The following is a 23301-nucleotide window of genomic DNA, read 5'->3' as shown; positions in this document are numbered from 1 at the left end:
ATCTTTTCCTGCCTTCTGGTTGCTTTGGCCTCCTTCAAGATGTATCTCACATCTGTAAGAGACTTTTCCTGGTCCCTTCCATCCTGCTTCTAGTCCTTTCCCCCTGAGATTACCTTCTGCTCCCACTTTATATGAATGTACATATAGTTATTTATAAGTTTCTCAGAATGTGGGCTTCTTGAGGGCAATCTCTCCTTTGATTAGCATAGTGCTTGGCATATAGCAAGTACTTAATAAATGCTCATTAATTGACTATTTTTGTGGAAAATATAGAAAGGATGGTAGTATTGTTTGGTGGATTCAGAAATGGGAGAATGGCCAATGCTAACTTGTAAGGAGGTTTCTAATGGAAGCTCCCAGGGATCTGTGCTTGTCCTTGTACTGTTATGATTGCTTTCAATGACATGAAAATGGAAGGGAATAGGGAACAAGCATTTATTAAGTTCCTATTATGTACTAGGCTCATGGCAAGCACTTTGCAAATATGATCTCATTTGAGGTGGAGATGGCATGTTTATCAGATCTACAGATGAGACAAGACTAAGAAGGATGGCTAGCAAATGATCCAAAATGATCTTGACAGACTAGAACACTATCCACTAAAATAGCAGAAATTACAGAGAAGATGATTTAGGCTCAACCATGAGGAGAAGTAGAATGGGCTGCCTCAGGAGACCGTGAGTTCCTGCCCCTAAGCCTTTACCAGCTCATCCATACAAACAAGTTCCTTAACTTCATTTCTAAAATGGAGACCAGAGGATCACAGATTTAGAGCTGGTAAGGACCATGGACAGCAAGAAGTTCAGCTCTCTCCTTTTGCAGATGAGGGAACTGAGGCATAAAGTAGTTAAGTGATTTGCCCAGCATTGAAGGGCTACGAAGTGTCTGAGGCAGGGTTTGAACTCAATCTATGCGCTGAGAGATGAATGTCAGCTATAATTATTGCAATTGTTGTGATCTATTTTAAACACCTATTGAAACTGAAGAAAAAATAAGGACCAGAAAGGTATGATTTGGCCAAGATAAAAAATCTAGCTACTTTAAAAAGAACCAAGTTTCTAACCCTGGTTTCCTGGTTCCCAGTCCCCACCCACCAACCCTCACCCCAAGGTTCATTCTGCTATATGAGGAATAGATTCACAAAAACAGCTGATTTGAAATGCTCTAAAATCACTATTGATTAGAGAAATGCAAATCAAAACAACTCTGAGGTACCACATCTCACCAGTCAGATTGGCTAAGATGACAAAACAGGAAAATGACAAATGCTGGAGAGGATGTGGGCAAATTGGCACACTAATGCATTGCTGGTGGAGTTGTGAACTGATCCAGCCTTTCTGGAGAACAATCTGGAATTATGCCCAAAGGGCTATAAGTAATTTCATATCCTTTGACCCAGCAATACCACTCCTAGGGTTATATCCCAAAGAGATCACAGAAGTGGGAGGAAGACCCATATGTACAAAAATGTTTATAGCAGCTCTTTTTGTAGTAGCAAAGAACTGGAAGCTAAGGGCGTGCCCATCAATTGGGGAATGGCTGAACAAGTTGTGGTATATGCATGTTATGAAATACTATTGTGCTATAAGAAACAAGGAGCAGATGGATTTCATATTTACCTGGAGAGGCTTATACGAACAGATACTGAGTGAGAAGAGTAGAACCAGGAGAAATTTGTACACAATTACAGACACAACGTATGTTTGATGACCACCTTTGATAGACTGGACTCTTCTCAGCAATGCAGTGATATAAGTCAATCCCCAAAGACTCACAATGGAGAGAAATGTGTGCATCCAGAGAAAAAACTAGAAAGAATTGAGTTTATATCCAGATGGAAGCAAAATACCTGATCTTTTTCCTTTTCTTGTTTGGTTTTATATCCTCTTTACCATTTTTCATTCTATCTGATACAATCCGTCTTTATAACCTGACGGATGTATAATGTGAAAGTATTTACAGATCCTATACTTGACTATATACCGCCATGGGGGGGAGGGGGACAAAATGTGAAACTCAAGGAATTGTGGAATTGAATCCTATAAACTAAAAGTAAACAAACAAATTAAAAAGAAAAGAAAAAAAAAGTAGAGTCATGAACCAATAAATAAATGTCTGCTTAAAAAAAAACAACAGCTGATTCCACCTGGGTTATTTGGTGCAGGATGTCTGAATGTGAGCTATCTGATTCAGATACAGTTATACACAACAAAGGGAAGTTTTTAGGCCAAGTGATAGCATCTGAATTCAATTTTAACTTCAATTCAACAAGCATTTATTAAACACTGTACTAGGCACTTCAGATACAAACATAAGGCACCTATTAAAGGTTTATTCATATTTCCAAAAGAAAATTTATGACCTAAATCCCTATAATTTTTAAAAGGGGAGAAAGATGTAAAGATTTTAGGAGTAACCAGAAAAAGGGTTTTCTACACTAGTTTTTACAGTTTTTTCCCTAAACTCTCTCTTCTCTAGCCAGCACTAGATCCCAAATCTACTAACTTGCAACTTAAAACTCATTTCACTAAGTTATGCTGGGGAGCAAGGCACAGAGGCTTTCTTCCAAGGGTCACCTAAACATTCAACTTTATCTTTCTTTTTAAATCAAAAAAATCAAATATTTCCATATAGAAAGCACAACAACAACAAAAAGATGGTAAAAGAAACTGAACTGTTTTTAAGTAGATATTAAATTGAACAAAGCAGTAAGAAAGTTGTCGTGTGTGTACACCCACCTGAATTTCTTTGTATTTTCTTCTGTGTTAATGGAATTAATGTAATCAAAATATCTTCCTCCTTACCTTTCCCATGATGAGCATTGCAACTTGAGACATGGCCATATGACCAAGAAAAAGCCAGACCAGTTCCTGCTTTCCCCATTCAATCCAGAAGCTCCATTCAAAGTCAGTAGGGTCCTAAATGGGTCAAAGGAGGAATTTATTAGATGGTTGCTCAAGGCATCTGGGCAGACAGGGCTGCAAGGAAGCGAGATTCAAATATTATTCCACTAATAAGAATATTTCATATTTTGCATAATACTTTTACATAAATTATCTCATTGGTCTTTACATAAACCCAGGGAGAGAGGTTGCATTGTACACAGATCATTATCCACGTGTTACGCATGAGGAAATTGAGGGTCAATGAAGTTAACGATATTACCCGAGATCACACAGCTAAGCAGGTAGTAGAGTCAGGATGTCAACCAAAGTACTTCAATTCAGACCTAAGTCTCATGTACTTTTCATCATGCCATAAGGTGTCGCACTAGGGGAATTGGCAAAACTTGGAATTAGAGAAAAAGTGTTAGAGAAATATAGTTTTAGCATTTTAATTAACTTCAAATACCATAACTTGGCCCCACTCTTGTCCATCCCTCACTCAGCTATCAAAGTGATTTTCCTAAAGCACAAGAAGATCACATCATCCCTCTCCCCCGCCCTCCCCTTACTCAATAAACTCTGGAATCTCCCTATCACCTGTAGGAGCAAATATAAAATCCTCTGACATTCAAAGCACTTTATAACTATGCCCTCTCCAACCAGTCTTCTTACACCTTACATCTCCCCTGCCCCCCATACACACATACTCTGATTTCCTGACTCTAGGCATTTTCTCTACCTTCCATTCCCAGAATGTTCTCCTTTCTCATCTACATCCTGGCTTCCCTGGTTTCCTGAAATCCCAGATAATATCCTATCTTCTACATAAAGCCTTTCCTGATCCTTCTAAATTCTAGTGCTTTCCTTCTGTGGATTACCTCCAATTTATTCTCTATATAGCTTGTCTGTACATAGTTGCTTGCATGCTGTCTTCTCCATTAGACTGAAAGCTCTTTGAAAGCAGGGATTGTGTTTTGTCTTTCTTGGTGTCCCTAGTGCTCAGGAGAGGGTCTGGTACATAGTAGGTACCTTAATAAATTATGACTGATTGATTGACTGACTGCTAATAATAAAGCACTGCCTATAGTAGTCCCGCTGAGCTCTTAAATGGATGTATTGCCCTGATTCCATCACCAAGAACTGATCTTGTGTTCTGTTGTGTTCAACTCCTTCTTCTGAACACTTTGTATCTCTCTTATTGTACTTCATAGTTGTCTACCTTACATTCAACCTCATTTTCTATCTTATATTATCATTACTTGTGCAATGTCTTATTATAAACAGTCTGGCAGAGTGAATAAAGTATTGATCTTGGAGCCAGAAATATCTAGCTCCAATCCTATCTGAGACACTCACCAGCTATATGTCTCTAAGAAAAGCACTTAATCTTTCTGTCAGGCAATTCCCCTGATTTATCTTCTAGAGACATATTGTCTAAGTCACAGACAGCCCATTTTATAGGTGAGGAAACTGAGGCTCAGAAAAATTCTCAAATGTAGAGAGTGTAGAGGCATTAATTCAAATATTAGATAGGTATTCTCGGCTAATTAAATCAAAGATCCTTCTAATGTCTCATTCTTCCAACTGTACCATGATCTCTATATAGTTCAAGATTGTATCTAATTTTTCTGCATTGTGCAGAGCACCTTGCACATAGTAGGCACTGAAAAGATACTGAGTTGAATTACTCATAATATGCATAGTAACTGTCTCTGTATACAAGTTCTCAGAAAGTCCTTAAAAGCAGTTTGTTCAATAACCTACCTTCTACTTTGAATCAAAATACCCCACTCATGCTAATATACAAGTATACTAGAAACAGCTTTGTGAAATGCATTCATTAGGGTCTTGCTTATCAGTTCTGCTATGACAGAAAAACCCTCTCCCACAAACACCCCTTCTCAATTCATGTGGAGGCATAACCAAGTTTCCTAGACTATTGCAATCAACCTATCTGATTCATTTCACTTCTTCCATTGGCTTTCAAAGAAGATTCTTCCCCAGTCTGAAGTCTTTCAATTGATTGATTGAGATATTCTCTTATCTAGTTAATGCTTCAACCCCACCTCTTACATTTGTTTTGGACAGGTAGATCTTAGGATAATGTACAGTGTTTTGGGTTGGGGTTTTTTTTCCTAATTATCAAGCATTCATTTTCCCCCACCCACTGAGAAGAATACATGGAAAGGCTTGTATGAATTGATGCAGAATGAAGTGAGCAGAATTTTTTAAAAACAGTTTAATATATGTATATCTCAATATTATAAAAATTAACCATTTTGAAAGACTCTGATCAAGTGAATGATTAATCATAACTGTGGAGAAACACTGCCTACCTCATGACAGAGAGACAATGGACTAAAATGCAGAAAAAGAAATACATTTCTGGATGTGACCAATGTGGGAATGGCCTTTGCTTGACTGTGCTTATGTGATACAGTATTTCCTTCTTTCTCACCTATGTAGTATTACTAGAACTGGCTAAGAACACAGCCCAGATATCCAGTCATCAAAGTCAGTGCCAATAAAATATCATTGCTGTAAAAGGGAATAGTACAGAGGTGGAAAACTCTAAAGGATAAGAATCAGTTGGAATTCAACTAGCATTTATTGTCTCCTATATGCAATGCATTGTGTAAGATGCAAAACAAACAAATGCTTGTCTTTGAAAATATTCCATTCACCACAACTAAAACCCTTAGTTTTACAAGTACTTTCTAGTGGTGCAAAGGGATGCAAGTATCATTTTTAAATTTCATTTTATTTTTAATTGATGGAATAAAACAAGCATTCCATATTATAATAAAAAGATGATTGCACATGAAACTGCAGATCTGCTGTGTACAACTTGCTATTCCTTTCAAATATACAACAAAATTATTATGTAAATTTATTTTTTCCCTTTTTTTCCTTCCCTCCCCACTATGAGCATCATTTTAATATGGGGAGAAAGTCACACAGTAAGTATCCTGCAAAGCTTCAGAAATATAAGTTATACAGTCCATTCAGCAACCTTGGAAACTGCTATAGGGTCTCATTAATAGGAAGCCAGTGGACTTGGCATGAAAAACACTGGGTTTAGTAAGCCAATTTACCTCTGTGAGCCTCAGCTTTCACCTCTGTATAATGAGGGGGGTAAATGAAATGATCTTTAAGGTCCCTTCCAACTTTCACATCCTGCCTAACAGAGCAGACTACAACAGACCTTAGAGTTTTGCTTACATAACTGATTCATTGAATGACAAAAAAAAAAGGTCCATCTAAAGGAAAAACTTTGCTTGCCGAACTTCATGCTTTTCCATTTAAAATATTTACTTCAAGGAAACTGCCTGCCTAAAAAAGTGAAGCCAGCAAGTATAAGAGAAGAGCTTCAAACTACAGAGATATTGACTTGGGCTGTAAAAATATTGACAGACTCTCCCCTCTGAGTAAAAGTTCCATGGACTTCACACATAATTTCCCCTACCTTAGAACAAGGGAGCCTTGCCTTTCCATGTTCAGGGGCAAAGGACAGGGCCTCTTTCCTGAATTTCTTGTATCACATACATATAGACTTGGAAGGCACTGCAGAAGTAATCTAACTGGTCCAACCCCTCTCATGTTATAGGTGAAGATTCCAAGGATCAGAGGTTTAAATATTAAATACACACAGTCACACAACTTTTCAGTTAATAGAGCCCAGATCTGATCCCAAGTTCTTAGATTCCATATGAAGGATTCTTTGTCTCACACCATTGCCTCTCAATGATGAACCCCTTTAGTCTATGCTTTGAGAGCCCAGGCATGTACAAACAAGAACCACATTATAGCACGTATATTCTAGGCAAGGAAGAACATGCCAGTGTCAGGGAAAGATTTATTCCATGGAAAAACACTTGCTTGAAAAGTCCCTCAGCAATACTGTGCTGAGTTTTCATTTAATCAGAGAACCCTTAACATTTCATTCAATCAATGAGCAAACATAGGTAGACAAAAAAGACAAAAACAAAACAGCCCTCTCAAGTCACTTCTATTCATTCACAAGTCATTTATTGAGCAAATACTATAACAATAAATGTGAAAGAGGCATTGTGGTAGAAGGGACAGACAGAATGTTGGACTTGGAATCAAGGGTTTAAATCCTGTCACTTGATATTTGATAGCTCTATAAATATGGACTAATTTGTTTGCATCTCTGAGCCTCAACTTCCTCATCTATAAATTGGGTATATGTAAAGCCAAGCACGAGCAGCTTTCCAGAGGACTGCTGCTGCTGTGAACAGCTTTCAAAGTTCTGATTACACAGTATAGTGAACTCTCTATTTATTCAGTTACAAACTAAGACAAAACATTGACAGAAATAAAAGTACAGCATTCAGAATGTTATGGCATAACAGCTTATCACTAAAATTGCCACATAGTTTTCACCAAAGTGGTCACATAGTTTTAAGCAAAAGATAACATTCATTTAGGAAGTCCTTAATTCAATCACCCTTAAGGGAGCAAACCTCCTTAATTGACACAAAGTACAAATGTCAAAATCCTCCACCCCTAGATCACATTGTCAATCTCTTCAATAAAAAAGTCTTCTTTCTTCTTAATTGTAGATTAGCTTCCAATCACCCTTAATTAGTAAGTCCTTAACTCAATCATCTAACTATAAAGGTCAAAGTTCTCCACCCCTACTAAATCATGATCTTCTCAGTTTGCATTAAATACCCAAGAAGAGGTCTTTTCATCTTGACTAAAGGCTGTCTCTCTGCTTCCATGGTTCCCTTTCCAAGGTCCCAGCTCCTGCCAGCTCCTTGTTGTCCGTCTCCTTGTCCAGTTCCTGTTCCATACTGAAGCTCACAGTGTTTAGTCCACCTCAAGTCCTTCACAATTTCTGTTCCTGGGAAGACAAAGCTTAACAAAGCCACAATAACATCCATGCACATTGCAGGCATCCTCATCAATTCACTTTCTGCCTGTGAAATCAACTCAGACCCACCAACAAGGTCTGAGAACTCAACATAAATCATCAATATAGTCCAAGGACCTTTGGAATCATCAGCAAAACCCTCCTCCAGGATTTCTGTAAACACAACAAAAAAATCCTCTTTCAGGGCTTCTGAACCAGCAGCAAGGTCCCAGGGCTCCTATAACAACAGCACCATCCTCTATCAGCAGATGAATCTGACAAAGCAACATCTAAACAGACAGACAAAGTACTGACACCACAGCCATGCCTCCTCCCAGTTCTCCTCTCTTCTCATTTCTCAGAAGTTCCCAATTTGGTTCTCGGAAGTTCTCAGGAGAAGTTCTGGCACTACAAGTTCTGTTCTCCATTCTGTTCTCAATTCATAGAAGTTCTCAGGATCCTGGCAGTTCTATCTTTCTCTCCAGCAGTAGCTTCTCTGCCTCTATGATGCTCACTTCCAGAATTTCTGGCCTCTCTCATCTTGGGCTTTATTACCTCCTCCCTCTTCTGCCACTTTCTGTTACATCAGCAAGTCCATCCCACTGTGGCATTCACAAGTTCTGGGTCTTAATACTTGACACAATCATGAACTTGAAACAAAGTGCTAAGTACCTGTTTGACTGCAAATACAAGGGTCAGGGAAGATCTTCAAATTCCCATTGCCATTACAGTATAGTTATACCTGAAGTACCTATTTCATGTGTAAAAAATGAACCCTATATCATGGTCAGTTATTATTTTTAGATCATGGACCTTGATTTCAAGGATTATATAGTCTGACAAGGAAGAGATGCACAGAAATAATGTAATGTAAGGGTGGGGTTGATTGATTTACTCAACCTTACTCTATTTAAAGTGATAAGATGTTCAATCAATCGATCATAAACCTTAGACAAAAAAAATGACACAAAATAGGAAGCCTGTTACAATTGGCTGAGGGATTTCATCATGTCCTCTGAATCCTGTATAAAAGGATCAAGTTATCTAGAATGAGAGAACTGCAGAAAATAAAGCAAGCATTATGTTCTAACTAAAACTTCTCAAAAGGAACCAAATGAACCAACAGAGGAGGGAAGATTAGAGAAGAGGAGAGATCTCAGCTTTGGTCTCGGGTCTAAATACATGTCTAAATGCACACACACACACACACTCACTTTGGCCAAAGAAGGGCTTTGTGAGCTACAAAGAGCACAGAAGTTTTGAGATTTCTCATCTTCCCATCAGTGTCCTACTGGCATCCCCAGATCAGCCTATAGCAGTGTACATATTTGGAGCCAAAGGTTGATTAGAAACAAATTCACATCTCTACAAGGAGCCTACTATACTATTTACCCCCAGAAAGGAAGAAAAGGAATTTCAGCAAAAAGTAGCTACCTTTTCCACATGTGTTCCCTAAGCTTAAGCCCACTTTCCCCTGGACTTTGTTACTGATAGAGCATGTCACAAACTTTTGGGGGTATTATATACCAACTATTCTTACCCCTAAGCTATTTAAGGCCACCTGACCAAACTGATAAACTTCAGGGGGGAGGGACTTACCAATGGGGGCTTGAACTAACTGTATTAAAGAATTGCCACCTTTCTCCTCAGATATACCTTTAGAGCTCTGAGGGGGAGATGTAGTCTTGCTCTAGCAACTGACTTATCTGTGAGAGTGGGAGTTTGGAGAAAAAAATCATCAGATATTCCATGGGCTACAGTAGAATATAGCTGTCAAAAGAAGTACAAAGTACTCTGGGAGGAGATTACTCCCATCCTGGAGTCAAGGAAAGTTTTCTAAGGAGCAGATATTTTGAGCTAGGCTCTGACTCAAACCCAATGCAAATTCCCTGTCTACAGGCTGGGCTGCCCCATAATTTAACCCAACAACAACAACAAAAAATAATTATAAGCAACATTATCCTCTCAGACTATGGGTTCATTAGAGCAGGCACCATATTTTATCCTCCAGCACACAGCACAGAGCTCTGTATGTAGAACACATGGAATGAATATGTGATTAATGGAATTTGATTGTAGCAGTTCACGTTTACAAAGTACTTTACTAGAGCAGAGAATTTACATAGATTCTCTCATTTGATTCTCACAATCATCCCGAGATAGGCAGTGAAACAAATCTTATCCCTATTCTACCTAAGAGAAAGTCACAACTCAAAGAGATTAGGTGATTTACCCAAGGTTGCACAACTAGCAAATGGTGATTGGGGAACAAGAATTCGGGTTTCCTATCTCTGAATCCAATACTTGGACATATCAATCTGTATAATTAACTTTTTTGTGTTTCCCCTCAACTTGGTTGTAAACTTTTCAAGGACAAGATCTTACATCTAAGTCTTTCCCAATGTTTTGCACACTGTAAGTGTTCCACATATGGTGACTGATTATAGAACCTCAGGGCAATACAAAACTATCTGGATTCCTGGTAATTTCCCCATAAAAGAAGTTATTTAGAGAAAATAAATTTTAATTTTAATTGCTTAAAATTTCACAAAAGCTTACTTTTTAAACTTTTTAAAATTTTCCCAACATGATATCCTAACATGTAATGCTTTTACCTGAATTTTTATATCCAGAGCACCTATGAAGGATATGTATTTTTCAAAGTAATGTATCAAAAACCATAATGATACTTTGCAAAGGGGTGAGGGTGAAGGGCAGGAGGAAGATTAGAGGTAGAAAAGTCCTATAAAATGAGATTCTATAAAGAAAGTTTACAAAGAGCTGCAGAGTAAAAATCTATGTTAAAGAAATACACTCACCCAGGACTCTACACTAATTAAAACAAACAGCAGTCAATGGTACCAGCCCTGTCCCCTGAACTGCATGCAAGGCTAGTGAGCTTTGGTTCTATTATTACTCTTATTACAATTATAACAACAATAGTACTAGCTAACACACAGGGTGTTCCAAAGGTCTCAGTGAAGCATTCAGCTGCTGAGCTTAAGATATTGAGTTTTTAAATTGCACTAAGACTTTTGGAACACCCTGTATGTTAGGTAGTCTCACTATTATTATAACTGTTAAAACTTGAGCAACTTAAAACTACACTGACTTTTGGAACACCCTGCATACATCCCTATATGATTTGCAAAGCACTCGGTATATGTTATCTCATTTGATCCTTACAACAACTCTATGAGGTAGATCCTATTTTTACATGCACTTTACACATTTATACCCATTTTAGAGAGGAAACTTAAGTTTAAAAAGGTTAAGTAATATGCCCAGAGTCATCCAGCTAATAAGTGTCAAAATCAGTCTTCAGACTCAGGTCTTCCTGACCCTCCAGTCCAGCACTTGATCAACTATGCTATCTAATCTAACTGCTTCAGTGAACAATTTTATTTCACCAAAGTCCTACTCTAATGCTTCATCATGGTATGGAAATGACCCTGGGTCCTCAAAGGCTATCCCCAGGCTGGAAAGGTACCAAGGTGAGTCACAATGATGAGTGGATATGAGATCAACAGAACTGCTCAGCTAGTAAGAAGAAGAATATGAGTTGAAATAACCCTTGATATGTTGTTAGAGGACTTGAGTTCAAATCCTACCTCAGATTTTTACAAGCTAGGTGACCCTGGACAAGTCACTTAATCACCTGAGTCTCAATTTTTTTTATCTGCAAAATGAGAATTAGACTAGATGTCTCCAGAAATCCTTTACAACTGTATCTTATGACCACAGTTTTGTTGTTCAGAGACTAGCCTGTTTAAGTCTGAAGAAGATCATCACCAAGTTGGCATTGATGAATTTTTCCATCACAGTAAATCTCCTAAATTATAGGAGTTGCAATCTACATAGAAATAAAGCCTAAATGACCCTTAAGGTTGAAAATCCAATTAATAATTGGTGAGAAATGAGAAATCTACTTCTCCAAGTGAAAGAAGGGAGAAGCCTAGAGTCTAACCAAGCTGCTAATAATAAGAATTTCTAGAGCCAAACAGAAAATCTAAAAGGCTCCTTCTAACTTTAGAGCTAAGAATTTATGATCCTGAGAGATTCTTGAAGTAATAATTTTGTCATTCTCATAATCATTATTAATACAATATTACAACTCATGTTTTGGTTAAACTTTCAAGTTTACAAAGAATTTTCTTTAGAACAACCCTGAAAGACAGGTAGCATGAGTTTCACCATACGGGAAACGTATGGCTCCAGAAGGTGCTCCTACATGCTGTAATGTTTCAGGATCTAGGTCTTCAAACTCTGAAATCAGGGCCCTTTCTGCCACTCCACATGTACAAAACTGGTGTTAAACAGGACAAAGGGAAGCAACCAGAAAGTATTTTAAGCTTTAAGTTTAGCACATAATTTTTCCCACCAAGCTGGAAGAAAACCTGAGACAACTGAAAATGAAAAAGGCTATTACCACATCATGGTAAAAACCCAAGGCCCCTACAGAAACTACCCATGTGAAACGGACATTTATCCTGCAGCTGTGGTCAATTACACTAGGTGTGCTGCTCATTTTAAGGAACCAGATTCTTCCAGGGCCAGAGTTAACCATTCATGAGTTCCTGCTCACCACAGAAGCTATGGTATGGTGTCCAAAATAGCCATGGTAGGACAGCTGAAGTGATAAGTACTGAAATGCAATAATTTGTGGGAAAGAAACTCTACTTTTTTGTGATTCCCAGATGAAGGGTTAAATATGAAGGCTCAAGTCTATCCCAGTTGCTAAAAAGGCTGCTACAAGAAACGCTGACAGCCAAATTTGTTAAATGAGGCTTTGAATGCCCTGAGGTTCTTCTCTCTTTTCCTGGTCTATGTACATATACAGTTTTAAGCAAAGTTTCTGAATTCTAAACTGCTAGGTAGGTCCATCCACTTCATCACAAAACAACAACTAGGGAAAGGAAAAGATGTCTATGTGTCTTCTTATAAAAGAATTCAAAGCATACTAAAAGCCATCATTCTATACTATTTCTGCTAATCTAATCATTAAAATAGCTCATTCTTAAACTGGGCTCATCATCTATTCATCATCTCTGCCACCATCAAGTTTTTTTTTTCATTTTTTTTAAAGTTAACTTATTTTTAGTTTTCAACATTCACTTCCATACGTTTTAAGTTTTCTCTTCTTCTTCCCCTCCCCCTTCCCCAGAACGGCATGCAATCTGATATAGGCTTTTCATATATATTTCATTATTTATTAATTTTTGCTTTTTTGGAGGGGGGGGAAGGCAGCAAGATTGGGGTTAAGTGACTTTCCCAAGGTCACATGGCTGGTTTTGTGCTGTGTCTGAACCTGGATTTGAACTCAGGTCCTCCTGACTCCAGGATTGGTGCTCTATTCACTGTGCCATCTAGCCACCCTCTTCATATATATTTCTATTAAATATATTTTCACATTAGTCATATTGTATAGAAGAATTAGAATGAATGGAAGGAACCATGAGAAAAAAAAATAGTCTGCTTTACTTTTCATTAAGCTAGGATTTAAATGGGAGAAACTTTTACTTTCTCTTGCAAGGAAGGAACCCTCATTTTCACTTCCTGCAGTCTCCTCCTAAATCAGTCAATAAATAAACATTGATTAAACACCTAATCTGTGCCAGACACCATGCTGAAAAAAGAGGCAAAAGACAGTCCCTGCCCTCAAAGAATTTACAATCTAATGGAGCCCCCAAAGGGTTCTGCCCTAACCCCTATTCCAACACCCCTTTATATATCGTCTTATTCCACCATAAGTTCCTTGAAAGCAGGGGCTATCTTGGATTTTGTTTGAATTGTATTCCCAGCACTCACCACAGTGCCTGCTACACAGAAAATGCTTTATAAATACTTTATCAATCTATCTCTATAGATCTCTATCTATGATAAACATCCTGAGATTTCATCACATTTTGGGAAAATAACCTTCTCTAACACCTTAACATGTGATGTCTTATGACCTACAGCTTATTATATCCAAAAGTGACCTCCATTTTTACTCAAAAACAGACACCTAGGGTACCATCTCTGTCAAGAACATCATCATCTTCCTGGTCACTAAGGTTCAGAACCTTATAGAGATCTCAATGCATACTGCCACCAGTGTAATCTTTCCATAAAATCACCTTCATCACTGTCCTACTCAAAAAAAAAAAAAAGTTAATAACTTACATTGCCAAGAAGATAAAATCTAAATATCTTGATTTGGCATTCTCAGTCCTCTATAGATTTTTCCCAGTCTACTTTCCCAGCTGTATTCCTTCTATGGTTGGTCTATTTGGACACAGTTCATAGAGTTCTATACTTTGAGGGGGGGAAATATTTGACAATTACTAGGCTTTGTAATTTTGGGCAAGTTATGTAATCTCTTGGACCATCGATTTTTTTATCTGTAAAATGGATAATAATGCCTGTAGTATTTACCACAAAGGTTTGCTAAGAAACCCAAATAAGATGGTATGTACAGTTTTGCAAACTTTAAAGTGTTTTGTAAATGTCATCTATTATTAATGTTATTATTAGTACTCTAACCAGACTGGGAAATCAGTGCTCACAGTCAAGGTAAGTCAATAAACACTTATTAAGTGTCTACTCTGTGCTACACTAACTGCTAATTCATACACACAGGCAAGTTAATTCATACTGGTGGAACTAAAAACTGACCCATTTATTCTTGATAATTTGGAATGGTACATGAAATATTAATAAGTTATACACACAATATTATTTATTCTATGATTAAATTATTAAGTATTCATGTAATTATCACTAAATTAACAGACAATAAATTTGTGGTAATATAGAGTCAAAAAACATCAATAAAACCTTATTAAAATAATAACAATTAGTATTTACATAGTGCTTTAAGTTTTTTGACCCAGAGATCCTGCTACTGGATTTACAGCCCACAAGAGGTAACAAAGCAAACAAAACAAAACAAAACCCTCCAGGCTCACAAAAATATTTGGAGCAGCACTGTTTATAACAAGAAAAAGCCATGGCCAAGGGATAGGGGCTGGAAGAAAAAAAAAGTGGCATGTGAATATATGGAGCTACTGTTATACTACCATGAATGATAAATATGGATAATGAGAGAAACATGGCAAGATCTGTGCCAAGCACTGCCCCCTGGGAAACACTGCAATGAGATGGTACAGACTGAAGAAAGTGAGAGAAGGAAAATGAACACACGGGCTGCAATAATGTTAATGAAAGCAATACTTCTAAAAGTCAACAAAATTCATATCAGATACAAGGGACAACTCTAATACTGAACTGTCCAAGTTAAAGCCCGCATCTTTCGTTCTCAGTCCCAATCACGTTATTGTTGTTATTATTTTATTTACAATGACTTTATATATTTATATAATTAATTATAATTATAATATATTTGTTCTATGGATTAATTATGTGATTATTAATAAATTAATAGACCATAAATTCACGATGATATAAAGTCAAAAGACTAAATCAATGACATTACAATAATAACAATTAACATTTACATTTTTCCTTAAGATATGTAAAGTACTTTACATTTGTTAATTCATTTGAACGTTACAATAACCTGGGAGGTAGGTAATATTTTACAGATGAGGAAACTGAGATATGGAGAAATTAGGTGATTTGCCCAGGGAAATGCTCTTCCCTCTCTCCTTCTTCCTTATCCTCCTCCTCCTTCTTCCTCCTTCCCCTCTTCCTTCTTCTCCTTCATTTTTATTGATGTTTATTACTTTTTCTTCAGAAAGCCAGGACAATTTACTTCCCGAGCTATATCATTTCATTTTGTATTTCTTGAAATATAGCTTTGAAAAGACAGACTTTTAAAAGCCCATTGTTTTAAATGGAGTTGCTTGACTCCACCTTAACCCCAAATGACTCTGGTTTTTTGAGTCCCAACCCAAGCCTCTGTGGTTCACTGTTTAGGTTTTGGTGGCTTATAATGAGTGTAAATAGCAATTATTTTTTGTTCTGGCAAAAACTCTGAGGGTCTTCTCCTCCTAGACTGTTATCTTTGTGATGGTAAATTGAGCTACCTTTGTCTTACCCAGACCTAAGTCATTGAATGGCCTTGGCCTTATACAAACTGAGACCTGGGAAAGACCTTCATTTAGAAAGGCCAACTTCACATACTGCATCCTGGGTCATCACTGGACTTTGATTACTCTGGAAGAGAGAATGAGGCTGATAACTTTGCACAACTTTGCCCCAATTCATACACAAGTCAAGATATCACCCTCATGATGTCATTGGTCCAAAAACAACTGTTTTTGGAGAGAAGGTAGTTTACAGAGGTATCGTTGGAGTATTAGTTGGGAAGTATCTGCTTTGACAGTAGCACCAAAGGCTACTAGAAAGAAAACCTTCCTCAGAAAGCTATAAAATGTGAGAAGGAACTAATGAGTAGGCAGTCAGATTTAGGCTTGCTGTAAGAAAGTAAACTGAACCAGCAGAACAATTTACACAATAACAACACTGTAAAAACAAACAATTTTGGAAAACTTAGTAACTGATCAATATAATGACCAACCATGGTTCCAAAGGACTTGTGACAGACTTTCCCAACAGAGAGGAAATGGATTCAGGGTAATGATTGAGACATATATAGTTTTTGTACATGGTCAATACAGGAATTTGTTCTGCTTGACTAGGCATAGTTGTTACAAGGGTTTTACTTTTCTTTCTTTTTCAGTCGGTAGTGGGGAGAAGGTAGAGAGAAACAAATTTCTGTTAACTGAAAAAAATTTAATTTGATGTTTTTTAAGAAAAAAATATTCCAAGGACACTAGCAGTTGAGAGGAAAAGGAAAAGTCTTCATGCAGAAGATGGGGTTTGGACTGTATTTAACAGGAAGAGACAGACTCAGTGAGAGGCAAGGAGGAAATACATTCCAGACATATGGGATAGCTAGTGCAAAAGCATGGAGAGGGGAGATAGTGTTTTCTGTGACTAACAGAAAGCCCAAACTGACTAGATTGCAGAGAAATCCAGTCTGGTGGTGCTGGAAAAACTAGGGTGGAGGCAAATTCCTTTCTTATCTCTTTGCTTATGTAAATATTTCCCTTCTTAGAAGATTCAGTTCAGGTGTTACCTCTTCCATCTTGCCTCCCCAGTCCCTGATTTGAGGGGTGACCTCTCCCTCCTCAGATTTTCTTAGAGGTCTTTATATCTCTTTTTCATTACTATATTAAGCTTATATCATATTTACTTTTGTACATGCCATATCTTCCTCCATTAGATTGTAAGTTCCTTGAGGCCAAAACTTGGGGGACAGTGAGGAGGGAGAAAGGTCCCACTCTTTGTATCATCAGTGCTTATAGTACAGGGCATTATACATAGTAGGTGCTTAATAAATTTTTTTAACTTCTAGAGAAGATATTTCATGAAAGGTTCTGAATGTGCCAGCTGTCACTTGGAATTACTCAGCTTCATTTCACTTCCTTTGAGCTTTATTTGATCCTCCTGAAGGAGTATAAACATGAAAGTCTTGGGTTTTATCTATTCAATCACTTATTAAGTGTTTAGTGTATACACAGTATAATACTAAAGACCAGAGATGAGGGAGGGAGGTAGAAAATACAAAAGAAATCTCCAAGGGCTTTACAAAACCAGGTAGAATTAAATATAAATATATAAAAAGTAAGATAAAAATACAAAAAAACCACTAATGCAATTACTGGGCTTCATCCCCAGTAAAGGAATCCCTCCAAAATAGATGCAGTCTACACACATTTTTAACACACATTATGGACAAGGTATCATTTTGACTCAGATTTTAGGACCTGAATAAAATAAGAAGACTTTCCAATCAAGAATATGGCAGATAGGGGCGGCGAGGTGGCACAGTGAGTAAAAGCGCCGACCCCGGAGTCAGGAGGACCAGAGTTCAGTTCCGGCCTCAGACACTTAACACCCACACAAAAAAAACTAGCCGTGTAACCTTGTGCAAGTTACTTAACCCCAACTGCCCTCCAAAAAAAGGCAAAAAAATAAAAAAAAGAATATAACATCTATAGTAGCACATGCTCAGAAAGTTTGAAATTCCCCTATCACAATAAACTAGGCAAAAAGAGAAGGAAAGTTAGGAGAAAGAAGCTATGGCAGAAATTCTTACAGGCTGGAAGAGAAGGCAAGGGAACAAGCATTTATTAAGGGCCTACTATGTACCAGACACTGGGCTCAGCACTTTTGAAATATTATTTCACTAGATCCTCATAACAACCCTGTGGGGTGGGTACCGCTGTGATGTTGTTGTTGCTGTTCAGCTGCTCAGTTGTGTCCTACTCATCATGACCCCATCTGGGATTTTCTTGGCACAGATACTGGAGTAGCTTGCCATTTTCTTCTCCAGCTCATTTTACAGATGAGGAAACTGAGGCAAACAGGGTTAAGTGACTTGTCCAGAGTCACACAATTAGTAAGTGCCTAAGGCCAGATTTGGACTTAGGAAGATGAGTCTTCCAGATGCCAAGCCCAGTGCTCTATCCACTTTACCATTTAGCCACCCCTAGGTACTATTATTATCCCCATTTTATGTCTTCATTTATCCTCAGTTGAGGAAACTGAGGCAGACAAAGGTTAAGTGACTATGTAACCAGAGTCACACAGAGCGTGTCTGAGATTGATCTCAGATCTTCCTGACTCCAGTCCCAGCACTATGTCAACTGTGCTACCTACTTCATCATTAACAGAACAGAGGGAATTATCTATAATCTCTTATCATATGACATTTATTAGTGCACTATAATGTCACACACATCATGGAAGTGCTGCCATGCTAACCTCTTTCTCACCAACTCAGTTTATTAGCAGATTTTTCCCCCCACAGTAAAGAAACTCTAAGTGTAGAATGGAAATCAATGAAAAAATAAGATTCAGTTTACAGATCACCTAACTAAAATACACCAAATCCATAAAGTGAGAGAAGTCTATATTACCTTCTGGTCAATACCAAACTAAAACAGCAAAGTACAGGGACTACAATATGGGAGGGCCACAGGTGTCTATCCAAGGTGATGGATGTAGGTGTGCTTTTATGATGTCTGCACTCTACCACACATAGATAACCAAGAATTGATGGTGCCTCTAATCTTGTCACTATACAATGTTGTGAGCCCTCCTCACCTAGGGATGAGCCATTGGATCAGTTTTTCAATCCAAAAGCAAGCCAGAAATACCAGACATCTTTGTGTAGCATTCCACAAAGTAGCTTCCTAGACACCATTCTGTATTGTACCATTCTATATGTCCATCTCTTCAATGATTCAAAATTTCAAAAAGTACAAGTTAGTTATTCATATAGAGAGACAGACTTTAAGGTTCTCAAAGTCTGGGAAGATTTCCCCTAATGCTCATGGGGAGCAAGCACAGTCTCCAGAGGAGGAAGCAGGCTAATTTTGCACAGAGGAGGAGCTGCTCTCTGGATGAACTCTGACTAATGAGTCATTTAGCAATTATTGGAAGGATTTTCTTTTTCTTTTACCAGATGCTTTGCTGTTTCTAAAATAACCTGAACTAAATAAATTAAGTTGCACATGATATCCAAAGACAAAACTGTCTTCCCACCTAACACTTCCTCTGACATTAACTGTTGTCTTAAATGTCATTTTTTTTTCCTCTAAAGACAAAGGATTCAGTTGAGGTCTTCTTTTTTGTGTGGAAGAGAATGTCAGCAATGTTGAAAAGACATTAATGAGACCAGCACAAACAGAATAAGGCAGGATGCATCATACTCATTTCTTTATACACCACAAACACACAAACTGAGTCAGGTGGCAAGGGTTATAGTTCAGGAGAGAACGGAAAATGATAGGAAGAAAGGAAACAACGTCTCAAGAGAATGTAACCATTGGCCAACAATTGCCCACAATCTCTAAAGTCAGTGAGTATTTCCATTTTCTCTAAGTCTACATCCAGAAATTACTATCTACAAAGTACAGTTCTGGGCCCACTCCATACTCCCAAATCTCCCCAGATCACACAAGTCCTTCAGAGTATACTTAAATCAATCAGTCAACAAATGGGTATGTGTGAGGGATGCAAGTACAGAGAGTCAAATAATTCCTACCCATAAGAGTTTGCATTCAAATGTATATGAATTTACATTCTATCTATTCTTTTTCTTAATGGTTTATTGATTAATTTTGTCTTTCCACATCCTTATCACTTCCCAATTAACATCTCCCATCATAGAAACTTCCCTTGTAACAAAGAAACAGTTGAGCAAAACCAATTGACTCAGTGACTACATCTGACAGTATATCTTTATTATCAATAGTCTACCATCTCTCTACCATCTTTTCTAAGAAAGAAAGATGTTCATCATCAGCTTTCTGGAATCAAGATTTCTCCCACTCTTCTAGTCCATACTGAAATTCTATTTTCCTGTTTTCAGTGGTACTACCAAACATGGACATTACAAATGTGACAGTTGGGCAGGACTGGAGGTCACCTCATCCAAGCCATACCTCAATGAATACTCCTTCTATAACAAATCCACATGCATTCATAAAGCCTTTCCCCATCAAAGGATCTCCAATAATGGGGAGCTCATTACCTCCTAAGGTAGTTCATTCCATTTCTGGATAAAATTTCTGGAGGCAAAAAGAACCAGTCTAATTCCTACAAGGTTGGGACAAAGTAAAGGACTGCTGACTGACCCTATCATAACTGGTCAGGGAACATGACCAAAATAGTCATAACTGTCATGTGAACTGGCTCGTAGATGCCTCGGTTACACAGAAAACCTCAAGGGGGTCTTAACAGTTAAATTCAAGCAATAGTAGCTCTTTTCTGGTGGCAAAGAATTGGAGATTGAGGATATGCCCATGAATTGGGGAATGGCTGAACAAATTATAGTATGTAATTATGATGGAATATTATTGTGCTGTGGGAAATGATGAGCAGGATGCTCTCAGAGAAACCTAGAAAAACTTACATGAGCTGATGCAAAGTGACATGTACTGTGTACAAAATTATAGCAATACTGTAAGACAATCACTTGTGAATAACTTAGCGATTCTCAGCAATACAATGATCCAAGACACCTCTGTTATCCATCCCCAGAGAAAGAATTGAGGTATCTGAATACAGACTGAAGCACACTTTTTTTTTACTTTCTTTATTTCTCTAGAGTTTTTGTCTATGTTTTCTTTCACAACATGACTAATATGGAAATGTGTTTTGCATGACTACACATGTATAACCTATATTGAATTGCTTGCCTTCTCAATGAGGAGGGTGGTAATGGAGGAAGGGAGAGATTTTGAAACTGAAAAGTTTTTTAAATGAATGATAATAATTAGTTTTTTCATGTAATTGGGGAAAAATAAAATACTAAACATAAAAATTAAAAATAAATCCAAGCAATAAAGAGACACTGTCAAATTACAAAGAGTAGCCTAAAGACAGAAATGCTGAGGGTGCTAAGGAGTTTATAACCTACAGACTGAGCATCTATAAAGACAAATAACTTCCTCACAGCCAAACAGCTGGGAAATGTCAGCAATCTCCTGATGCAAAATGCTTAATAATAAAAACAGCTAGCACTATTATCTCATTTGATCCTCAGAACAACCCTGGGAAGAGATAATATTATTACCCCCATTTTATCATTAAAGAAACTGACACAAATGGATATTAAGTTACTTGCCCAAGATCACACAGTTAGTATCTGAGGCCAAATTTGAATTCAGGTCTTTCTCACTCCAGGTCCAATGTTCTATCCACTGCACCACTTAGCATTTAATTTACATTATGTCATTTAACCCGATAAAGTACTCCATGTAGTATAGACAGATGAGGAACCTGGGACTCAGAGAGTTCAGTGACTTGACCATCATCACACAGCTGCTCAGGACTGGGGAGTAGGCTAACCCTGGCTCCAGGTTCAGGGCTCTTTCTACCCTACCATGCCTCCTCTCTCTACACCCTAATTTCCATTATTTGTATAATAAAAAGCTACCTATTATTATTATATGGTATTGTAGTGGCTTCCTGGAAGCCAGAAAGACCTGTAATCAAATCCTGCCTTTGACACCTCCTAGCTATGGGACCCCAGGCAAGTCATTTCATATCTCAGTGATCTAGGCAACTCTCCAATTCTAGAAGCTGGGGAGAGTATGGCAACCTAAAAGGGAAGAAGAAGCTTCCTCACTTTATAGTAATAAAATCAGCAGTCTATGTGAGGGAGGGAGGGGAGGTGGGAAGGAGAGAGAGGGAGAAAGAGAGGGAGAGACACAGAGAGACACAGAGAGAGAGAGAGAGAGAGGGAGAAAGAGAGGGAGAGACAGAGAGACACACAGAGAGAGAGAGAGAGAGAGAGAGAGAGAGAGAGAGAGAGAGAGAGAATCTCCCTACAGTGGATAGAGTGCTAAACCTGGAGTCAGGAAGACTCATCTTCCTAAATTCAAATGTGGCCTCAGATACTTACTAGTTGTGTGATCTTGTGCAAGTTACTCAACCCTGTTTGCCTCAGTTTCCTCACCTGTCAAATAAGCTGGAAAAGAAAAGGGCAAACTACTCCAGTATTCTTGCCAAGAAAATCCCAAACGAGATCACAAAGAGTCTGAACAAGACTGAAACAACTGAACAACATGTATCCTTATATGTATAGGGTGTGCCCAAGGTCTTAGGGCAGTTTTAAGCTAATAAGATTTAAAACTTAAGAGTCTGAAAGAATTTTGTGTACACACACACACACACACACACACACACACACACACACTGTTTATATATAATAGGCAATTAGATAAAAAGAAAACTAAGTAAAAGCCTTGTTTTCTTCTAAGAGCTTTTTGTTTGACCATTTTTCAGTCGCTTCAGTTGAGTCTGACTCATTATGATGCCATTTGGGATCTTCCTGGCAAAGATACTGGAATGGTTTGCCATTTCCTTCTCTGGCTCATTACAGATAAGGAAACTGAGGTAAACAGGGTTAGGTGACCTGCCCAGGGTCACAGAGTTAGGAAGCATCTGGGGTCACATTTAAACTCAGGAAAAGGAGTCTTCCTGACTCTAGGCTCAGTGCTCTATCTACTACACCAACTGGCTGCCCCTAAGAGTTAGCTAACAAATAAAATTTTTATTCATTAGCACTTCAGAATTGTTTATCTTTAAAGCAGAGAACAATTAATCTCCTTACCTGCCACTTACTGCCTCTCCTTTTCTGTTGTCATTGTTTGGCATCCAGAATCAAACAGTTTATAAATAAAGTAGTCAGTCTAACTAGGATAAGACAAAACAAGACAGGCAAATCAAGGTGTAGCTAGAAAGAGCTAGAGTTCTACATGTATATATGTGTATGTGTGTACGTATATATGTAGCATAAATATTCTTGTCTATTTGCGTTTATGTATGTCAAACTATACATATATCAAATATATGCATATGTGTATATATTAAATTACATCAAATCTATTTATCAAATATATGTATATATCAAACTATACATCAAATATCACACATGTCAAACATATACATAAATGAAACTATACATACATATATGTCTGTGTCCACCGAGATAGATCTCAAGCTCCCTGGGTG

At 37.8% G+C, this 23301-nt stretch overlaps 1 protein-coding gene across 1 annotated transcript in view; it reads right to left on the bottom strand.

Annotated features, from left to right (window-relative positions):
• HHAT (hedgehog acyltransferase) overlaps window positions 1–23301 on the bottom strand; it is a 192236-nt gene that overhangs the window by 55702 nt on the left and 113233 nt on the right. Inside the window, exon 4 of the mRNA XM_069074787.1 lies at window positions 2805–2918. Coding sequence (XP_068930888.1) covers window positions 2805–2918 — 114 coding nt within the window. The remainder of the gene's footprint in view (window positions 1–2804; window positions 2919–23301) is intronic.

Source organism: Petaurus breviceps, unplaced genomic scaffold, assembly GCF_028583685.1.
Source record: "Petaurus breviceps papuanus isolate PSGF00001 unplaced genomic scaffold, PetGlider_PUasm1.0 90895, whole genome shotgun sequence".
Lineage (NCBI taxonomy): Eukaryota > Metazoa > Chordata > Mammalia > Diprotodontia > Petauridae > Petaurus > Petaurus breviceps.
Note: the sequence above shows the minus strand (reverse complement) of the source record. Positions and strands in the feature narration are given on the sequence as shown.